This window comes from Fistularia commersonii, chromosome 34 (genome assembly GCF_037954325.1).
Source record: "Fistularia commersonii isolate RoL2024-O1a breed Wild chromosome 34, RoL_Fcom_v1.0, whole genome shotgun sequence".
Lineage (NCBI taxonomy): Eukaryota > Metazoa > Chordata > Actinopteri > Syngnathiformes > Fistulariidae > Fistularia > Fistularia commersonii.
The window spans coordinates 4,455,812-4,465,559 of record NC_141317.1 but is presented as its reverse complement, the minus strand read 5'-3'; the positions used below and the strand labels follow the sequence as shown (position 1 = coordinate 4,465,559).

The 9,748-nt window shown below is 41.4% G+C and overlaps 1 protein-coding gene across 2 annotated transcripts in view; it reads right to left on the bottom strand.

Annotated features, from left to right (window-relative positions):
• Positions 1–1,268: 1,268 nt before the first annotated feature.
• The window catches only part of LOC147214298 (adenylate cyclase type 6-like), a 30,382-nt gene continuing 21,902 nt past the window's right edge, over positions 1,269–9,748 (bottom strand). For both annotated transcript variants that reach the window (XM_086141390.1, XM_086141391.1), the window contains 14 exons: positions 8,692–8,720; positions 8,312–8,459; positions 8,117–8,214; positions 7,904–7,991; positions 7,663–7,779; positions 6,607–6,756; positions 6,311–6,486; positions 6,106–6,138; positions 5,989–6,018; positions 5,763–5,895; positions 5,405–5,668; positions 4,974–5,178; positions 4,678–4,802; positions 1,269–3,137 (listed from right to left, as the gene is read on the bottom strand). In XM_086141390.1, coding sequence (XP_085997516.1) covers positions 3,009–3,137; positions 4,678–4,802; positions 4,974–5,178; positions 5,405–5,668; positions 5,763–5,895; positions 5,989–6,018; positions 6,106–6,138; positions 6,311–6,486; positions 6,607–6,756; positions 7,663–7,779; positions 7,904–7,991; positions 8,117–8,214; positions 8,312–8,459; positions 8,692–8,720 — 1,725 coding nt within the window. In that variant the 3' untranslated portion in view covers positions 1,269–3,008. The remainder of the gene's footprint in view (positions 3,138–4,677; positions 4,803–4,973; positions 5,179–5,404; positions 5,669–5,762; positions 5,896–5,988; positions 6,019–6,105; positions 6,139–6,310; positions 6,487–6,606; positions 6,757–7,662; positions 7,780–7,903; positions 7,992–8,116; positions 8,215–8,311; positions 8,460–8,691; positions 8,721–9,748) is intronic.

Below are 9,748 nucleotides of genomic sequence, written 5' to 3'. Positions count from 1 at the left end.
TTTGCAGCCCCTTCACGTAAAACCGGATATGGTAGAAACACCAACAACAAACTGCACTCCAGTCGACTACAACGTTTAGGTTGTAATATTTTTATCGATCCGCTGCAAAGTGCAATTTTGAATCACAGTTAATTCTGATCCTATCTTGGCCTACCTCGACCCTGATCCTCCCCCTCCTAATACAGATACACACACACACACACACCTCTGATAGTATTATTTTGGTGTTCTAGAGTGTGAAGTCCACAAAATGTAAGATCAAAATAAACGAGATCTCGTTTTAGAGAATCTCGTTTTATTATGGTATGTCCGAAGGAAACAACCATTCATATAAAATGAAATATTAAAGTAAATAACAGTAGGATGTATACAACTATGTATCGTAAACTAATGCAACGGCTTTTGAAGCAGAAATGGCATCATCTTTTTATTAATCTATTATTGATCTATTATTAATCTATCATATGTAATTGTTTTAAATTGGACCACACTGATTTTCCCACCCAGTACAAGAGGCAAAATAGCAGAATAGGATAATTGCAGGTGTGACATAACCTGTACTACAATGACAAGCACAAATTACAATAATATCCCTTCCTGGCAGTTTCAGTTGTTGACATAGCTAACTTTTGCAACCTCTCTACTGCTTGCCAATAAAGTGGCCAATGAGTATCTGTGTCACTATTTAAAAAAAAAAACAAACAAAAAAAAAAAACAACAAAAATGTAATATAACATGGAGTTTGACAATGCTATGCATAATGAGTCTATTACACCAGTGTCTTGTCATTAGGGATTAGGAGGAATTTATGATGCTTAATTAATGTTCAGCATTGAGTGCTGTGTGAGAACACTGTCGTTACCCCAACAGAAATATATTATTTATGCGCACGAAATTAAACACTCTCTCTTGTGTTACCCCTCCTGAAACTGTAGACTGATGTATTCAGACAAAGGAGAAGAGGCTTTTCTAATGTTACTGTCAGAGGAAGAAATCTTGATTGCAGGCTGCTGATTGCCAGGCGATCTCAGTTAAAGACAAGCAGAAAAGGACTGTACTGACCGGATAAACTAGAATAAATTGGGAAAGAGGTTGCTTGTGTGCGCGCATACACACACACACACTGACACAGTGTCAGCTCCTCAGATGAATTATAAATGACTGATTTTTATCTTTTTCCTTTCATGCAGGTTTTTTAAATTTTTTTAGGAATTACTCCTTGTATGTGTGGCCTGGAAGAAATAAGAGCCTAAACGACCATTTCCTTATTTCTGTTTGGTTGACCTTTTATTTGAAGGACAAAGAGGTACAGGCGTACAAGAGCATCTGTTTAGAGGCCTGTTAAGGCAGGATTCTTTAAGGCTCACACAGAAAGGTGAGCTCAACAACATCTGGTGTTCTGCAATGTGAAACACACGGCTAACATAAAGTCCAATTGGTAATTGATATTTATCCTTTCACAATGCAGAGTGGTTCTCTTTAGTGGCAATTTCATCGCTAACATATTCATTACTACTTACATTCATTAGACTCTTGTTAAAGTTACAAGGCTCTGGGTGTCAATTACAACCAAATTTTGGAAAATACTGTTATATTTTGAACTTTGTTCAATGACGTACGAGGACCTTAGAACGACACAATCTCAAGGCAATACATGTGAGCAGAAAGAGAGTCCCTGCATACAGTGAATCCTGAAATTCTCAAGATGCCAGCTTATATTCACACATTATAACACAATCCAAAATATGTTCCATAGGCTTTTGCTTATCTTCTTTTAGTCTGGAATGAAGTCAGTCAAAATCAGTGGCCAGTAAAGGCATGTTATTTATCTTCAAATGATCATCTGACACAAAAAAAAAGAAAAAGGAATGGACACACAAGTCTAAAGAATAATATAAAACATGCTTTGCAGCAACCAGTTTGGCAAGAAAGCATTGTCATACAGTATCATAAAAACCTCACAGTGAAAAGTTATAGTATGCCTCTTCATAGGTAAAGATCAGCATTTATTTATGGACGGTAATATCCATATACAGTAGTAACACTCACACCCCTGGTAAGCACTCTTACTCTCTCACACACACGCACACACACACACTCACACAAACACAAACACACACACACGCACACACACACACACACACACACACACACACACACACACACACACACACACACACACACACAGGCACACACACACACACACACAAAATGCTTCTCAACCGTGAAACAAATGCAACTATTTCCTTCCTTCCCTCCTTTTTACTTCTGGTTCAGGTATCAATGAAATATACATTGCAAGGAGAAACAAATCAATAGGATTTCTCAGTGAACCACAAACAGACTCTTTTCCAGGCTGTGGTTCTTCACAGACTGGAAGAAACACAGAAGGCCCTGTGTGTGTGGTCTCCTTTTGTGAAGAGTCCACAATAAAAATGTGATAGTGACGTTGCCGTGGCCTTTTCTTTCAGAAGGATCTTTAAAATATTTAACTTTGCTGTTCTTCAAAGAGAATCATCAGCGTGATTCATATCAAACATTTGTTCTTTGGTCATGGTTATCCTTCATTTCGTCCTTGCATATTTTCTTTTAAGTAAGACAGTTTTGTGTTTTCCTTCTTTATATCTCGATTTTTTTTTTTTTGCAAAGTTCAATGCAAAACTCCGATGCAAAACTCCATCTTCGTAAAATAAATAACAACTCCAGATAAAATACTTGTACTATTGCTCATAACCACAAGCAGAGCTACTTCCGTTCTAAGGCATCTGGGCTTCGTGACCTCTCCAACAGCTTGGGAAGAGCCTTCCGACACCAGCGATGTCTTACATGTGTGCGTCTGACTGTGTGACACGGTACAGACAGAGTGAGCTCTTCTCTGCTGGCCACCTCCGGTACCCCGTGTGTTTGCACCGAGCTTCAGTGTTCACAGCTGAGCTGACACCTCAGTCTCTCTGTATTCTCCATCCTCTCGGTGCGGTGGGAGCGAGCTGCGGTTGGCCGGTGTGTCGTTAGCTGATTGAGGGACCGCTGGTGAGGAAGTAAGTGGTCATTTCCCCCTTCCCCTTCACCTTGACAACACCTCGACAGGCCAGCTCATATCCGTTGTTGACCAGCACGTGATATAAGTCCGTTGTGACCTGAGAGGGAGACGCGGAAATCGAACAACACTTTCACTCAACTTGCTCTTGAATAAACATGGCATTAAAACACCTTTCTGGGTGTAAAATCCTATGAAACGGAGAGGTAGATATTCAAATGATTAAATATAGAACATCTGTATATCCAAGTGATTGATTATGCTCATTTAGGTTATTATTTATTACCCCCCAAAAAATGAATGACCATTTTAACTGTTATGTTCATATCATAAATCAAACTATAATTAGTTACTTCAAATAAATCCTCAGTTCAACTAATAAGCAATAAAATTTAGTATTGTTTAAATGAAATCAAAAAAAATGTTAATTCTGTCGCAGGTCTATTTGTCATAGGTATTGCGGCACCATGAGCTGCAGTAACATAAACTATGCAGCAGATGGCAGCAATATTCTACAATTTAATCTTGTGGTGAAAAACAGGACTTGCAGTTTACGAGCCTCTCCAAAGAACACTGTGGTTTCGATCTCCCTCTCGAAGATGATAATAATGTAGCGGTGCAATGGCCTCTGAAGGGAATTCAAATTAGACCTCTGCCTCTCCGGGGACATTAGCGCACCATTTATAGAACAGCGTGTCCTGTGCTGACAGGGATTCTTGCTCAAGGGTACAAGGGCAGAGTAAACGGATGAACCTCGGATACTCCAGCCGAGGGAAAATATCCTGACTCACTGTGCCACTTTGCAGCCCAATTAACCCTGGCATAAACTGCGATACTCTCATATCCAGCGCAGGCTTTGTCTCTACCGGCAGCCGTACTTTCGGCTCCAAAATGAAGCTTTAGTGACCAAAAAGATGCTAAAAATACAGTTACGGTGGTAGGAATGGATGTAAGCCGCTGTTGATAATCAGTGACATTTTGAAATGTAAATCGACAGGAGAGATTATCATTTCTTTGTAAAAACAGCGAACACCATGACATTCCTGGAATAAGCTGACTCCTGTTTATTTGGAGCACGAGATGAGAAGTTCTAGCTGTTGCAGATGTTCGGATCCGATTCCCCTTAAGGGATGACTTATGGAGTGATTGTTTGACGAGAAGAATATTGCAGGAATAACTCCAGCTAACCGGACTTAAAATGAACAAATATTTCAAGCAGAGAGAGACAGAATTTTCATCCAGTTGGTGTAAATGAGGATTTACTGTCTTTGCTGTTTGTTTAACTGCTCTGTGTTTTTTGGGATTCGAGGAAATAATAATGGACCTGACAATAAATCCATAAATCAGTAAAGTTCAGTAGTAGTAGTAGAAATTTTCTGAAAAAATAATAATGTTTTATTTTTTCATTAAATTCCTTTTTTTTTTTTTTTTTTTTTTTTGGGAAAATTCCTTTTTTTTTCATGAAATTTTCTTCGTACTTCACTAAACCAAGCAGTGTCAAACTGCTTTCTATTAATTCTCTTATCCAGGACACCTGCTATCTTTGCAATCATTTGTCTCCGTTGTATTGTTATTTTCTTCCTTTTTCAACCATCACATATAATCTTATTTAGAGTTCCCAACAATAACGTGCACGCTACCTGGATATAGTCTGGTACTCCTGTGCTGTCCATTCGGCTGGCCACATTAACCGTATTCCCCCAGATATCATACTGGGGTTTCCTGGCTCCAATCACCCCGGCTACCACCGGCCCCATGTTCAGCCCTGCGGACACATCAGCTGGCTGAGTTAACTCACAACAGTTACATGATTTACGCTTGATTATACTGTTGGAATTGAATCGCTTTAGTTCTGCTTTGACCGGGAGATGTTTTCCTCAACAGATGCCGATCCATAGCTATCTTACCAGATATTGTTTTCTTTGTACGGCCTTACCTATTTTCATCTGGAAGTTGTTGAAGGAGTGCTCGTTGATGTATTTCATCTGTTCCCTAAGCCTCATGGCGTAGTCCGCCAAAGCCAGGATGTGAGAGCGACCCTCTCGGTCATAGGTGGAGTCGTTGAGGCCCGAGGCTGCCATGTAGGTGGAACCAATGGTCTTGATTTTCTCCAGCTGACGGAACCTGTCCTCGCTGATGATCTATGGAGGAATAATCAAACGGGTATAAGAAACAGAGATGAAAAACGAAAGCGGGGTTCGGGTCCGTATTGAACAGCTTAATTGAGAGATCAAACGATTCGAACGATCAAGAAAATAGACCGGAGAGATAAAAACAAAAACATGTGGTGGTTTCTTTTTTTTTTTTTTAATTTTTATTATCTCAAAACGGTTTTCATGATGCTGTGATTTCTGAAACCTCTGTCACCTCGTCAAAATCGGCGATGATCTCGTTGAGCAGTCTCAGGCATTCCACTCCCTCGTTGTTTGCCTCCAGCTCCACGTAAAACTCGGAAAAGTTGCTGATGGAAGCAAACATCACGGCAACGCACTCACATGACTGATAGTACAACTCGTCGTTGCGCCGCTCTCGTGCAAGAAAGTGGGCGGCAACATCCTTGGGCAGGATGTTGTGTAGCAGGCGGCGGTTATATGCTTGCAGCTCCTCCATCTCCTCTTTCTCCTCTGTTGCCTGACAACGGACGGAGGGAGAAGTCTGAGAGGTGCCGAGGCGTGTTTTTTGTTCGGCTCATTTGAAAGCTCGGCACGTGAGGCGTTTCGTGTACCTGCAGCTTCCAGAGGAAGTCAAGACGGGCGGTGGACTCCATCTGCTGGCCGTGCAAATAAAGTGCCAGAACGAACACGGTCAAAATTACAGGGGTCATGACCTTTAGGGATACCTTGGTCACGCTCCGCAGGCTGGGGAAAGATGATGCCGACGACAACGGTGAGTGTTTCGTGTGGGAATAAAAATATCTGAGCGCGGTACGAGAGAAAGCGAGACGTACTTACCACTGTTCTGAGGTTTCATTGAAACTAAGCCTGGGAAAAGGGACATCATGTTAATCTATGAGAGCGATTGGAGTCACTGAACAATGTTTGAGTAAAAATAGCATTAGAAAAACTCACTGTTGTAGGGAATCATTAACAGGTGCTAATTGCCTGAGGGGGAAAAAACATATTGAAAATGTAGGACTTAACATGAGAAAGTAGGTCTTTTGTGAAGAATTAGAATTCTCTAACTTGAGAAACTAGAGCATGTCCAGTCTTAAACAGAGAATTGCGACAGAGCCTAACTACCATGTACGAATGTGCGTGATGCGCGGTTACTCACATGGTTTTAGCGATGACCAACAGGTCGGCGTTGTCAAACAGGGCCACATGAGGCAACTCGACCAGCAGAAGGAAAGTAAGCTGGATGAGCAACATCAGGGCCAGTTTCCCAATGCTGCTGATGTGCAGGAACACCGAGCATGCTAGCAGGGTCAGCAGTACGCTGTAGCTGAAATACTGCATCAGAGAGCGGACGGTTACAGAGAAAGAGGGAGGGTTTAGTAAAAAGTCAAACATACTTTGAGTGCAAACAAAGTGCACAATCAGACACGCATGCTTAAATGTTATGAGACTGACCTCAGGGAAATGGCAGGGCTCAGCATGAGTGGAGCACAGAGTCAGGCCGTCTTCTGCTGCTTTAGTAAGGTTATGCAGCAGGCACAGTGTCACTGATGTGTTCATCTTGTCAGATACACAGTCCTGCAGTTTCTCTGTGCTGCAGGTAAACTGGCGGGGAACAACAACAAGGTCAGCCAGCGGTTGGAAGCCCAAACATGTTACAGAGATAAACAGAAAATTTTCATCAATCTGTTTGAAGTATGAGGACACTTCGAGATTTATTTTAAGAGAAGCTTATGAGTCAGGCATTGAAAAAAAAAATGCTGACATTCTCTTGTCACTGCGGGTTGCCAGGCAACCCGCAGAGACTCCTGGAAATCACAAGCTGTATGATGCATTAATCAGTGTGTTGTAAAGGCGCTTGATGGTGGATTGATATCTTTGGACAAAACCATGCCGACATTTTCCCTCAAATACCAGTCTTTTTCCATAGCTCCAAGCAAACTGTCTTCATCCTACATATGCATATGAGTTCCCATCAAACTCTCAGGCAAGAAAGACAGTATGTCCCTGCAATGTCAAGCTCCTCGTTTAACAATACATATGCAAAAAAAAACAAAAAACATTTGGTTTATGTAACATTGGCAAATGTAAACAAAAAATGTTTACATTTTTTGTTTACATTGTTTACATTTTACGTTAAAAATGTTTACATTTTTACATTTACAATGAAAGACAGTATGTCCCTGCAATGTCAAGCTCCTCATTTAACAATACATATACAAAAAAAAAACAAAAACATTTGGTTTATGTAACATTGGCAAATGTGGTTAAAAACAACCAGATGTCTTTAACATGATCTGCCCCAGTATGGGAAATAGCTTACTAACACTAACCAACATGGACTCTAGGGTAAATTTGTCCAAGGTAAAATAATAAATAAATAGATTAAAAAAAGCCAACATAGTGCACGCCATTGAAATCTCATGTTGTGCGCCTATTCCTCATTTTGCCCAGGCAGTGGGTTATGACCGTTACATGATGACTCGAGATAAAGTGAAGAACTGACTGTACCATGTTCGCAAAGGAGGAGACGAAGAGGAGTAGGATGGTGAAGACACCCATCAGCGTGCTGTTTGCACGCGACTGGACTATTTTCTTTGTTATTGTCTGTAAGGCAGCTGGGAAAAACTGAGAACAAGAAGAGGAGAGAGCACAATAAAACAAATTGTAAGTGACGACATGCGATGGGGATTTTAAACAGAGAATGGCTGCAACATGAATCACTGGAATTTTGAAGAGTTTTCTCCCTTACTTTAATGCAGGAATAAATGGCACAAATGAAGAGGATACTGCATAGGATGATTAAGATGCTAATGTAAAGACCAAGCATTAGTATGGTTCTGTGGAGGACAATAAAAGAGGCTCATTAGGATGTTTAACTGTAATAAACAGACTACAGACCGCAGTTGCTGTCCATAACTCAGTAGAACTAATAATATTCAACTCGGTGGCAAAGCATACTTACTTTGGAAAAATGATCATCTGAATGAAACAGATGCAACAGAAAACTAAGAGTGTGCAGGCCACATATCCTCCAAAACGATCGTCGACCTTTTTGGAGTACTGACAATAGAAAATCATTGAGAGGTCAGCTCCATGAAGTCTTCATTTCAGTTAATGTGAAAAAAAAGAAAGAAAAACGGTGAAGGTCAACACTGACCTTTTTCTCCAGGTCCATAGTTTGAAATGTGAGCAGGAATTTCTTGACATAGTCCTTCCTGAGCTGATCGATGCTGCGGGCGTCAATAGCTCGTCCGAGAAACTCGTCCACCTCGTCTTCGGGGTTCAGGGCCTCCTGAGCACAGCGACTGTGGATACAATAGGCGAGTGCTTTGTTTGCATCAGCGTGCACATGTGTGCCAGACTTTGTCTATGCAGTGACAGGTACAATGCTAATGTGCTATTCCAGGCGGTTAAGTGCTGATAGTATAAATCAAACACCAGATATTCAAAATCCGACCGCGACGCTGAGTCATCCGGTCGACCACCAATAACAAATACCCCTCTTATTATTGACATATGACAAAAAAAAACACTCACTTGTCTTTGCTGGATGCTTCATCAATGCCCTGAGGTGAAGCAAAAACAGAGAGATGCAGTGAACGGTAGAGGTAAAAAAAAAAAGAGACGGCACAGGAAAGGGAAAGAACGAAAAAAAGAACACATCGTCATGTAGCCAAAGTACAGCTGAAAAACAGACAAGAGACATCTGCACAGCTAATCCCCTCAGAGCCAGACTGATGTTTTAATTAATGCTTTGAGGCTTCAAATTACACCCACTTTGCCCCCAGGGGTCAAACCCTCTGAGAAGTAGAGGACAAAAGGAAGAGAGGGAAATAATGTGGAAGAGAAAAGTAAATGAGAGTTGTTGGATAAAGACGTGCAGGAAATAAGAAATACCAATGAAGAGCTGTATCTCGAGATGCAGTTTTGTGGTCTTTTCTAGTCAATTATGTGCTGAACGCCCCGCTGTAACTCATTTACCTTGAAATCAAATTGATCGATACTTGTTAATTACAGTCTGAAGGGCTTCGTAACCCAGGTCTTCAAAATAGGATATGTGTTAGACCGGTTCTGCATGAATTGCGTGCAACTTAAAGGATCGTGCACTGCACATCCTCAGTTGCGGGCAGTAGTTTACGAGGAAAGAGAAGCGATTTCTACCACGGCCTGCGGTGATTTAGGATTTTTCGTTCTACAATAAAAGCATCTGTCGGTTCATTCATCCGCTGTCGTTCACCGCTTGTTTAAATTTCAGAGCCGCTCGGCAGCAGTCTGGGTGTGGCTGGCATCGGAGTGCACACAGCGATCTTTGCAACATCACATGACGCACAGAAGTTGCAGAATGCAAGTACCCGCTTTTGGCTGAACGATTTTCTGTTTGATTTCTCCATTTCAGATTCGGCGGCCGCTGTGACACAACACACGAGTGGGTCTTGCGACACACGATCGCCGATACGCTGGTGCCGCGGTAACCGTCTATTATCATTCTTTTCAACCGCGCATGTGCCCGCGAGTACAGCAAAAAAGTAACAAAACCCTAATTCTGCCACTGATTTCCCCACTGAACTGAGATCTCTCTGCTCACAAAAATTAC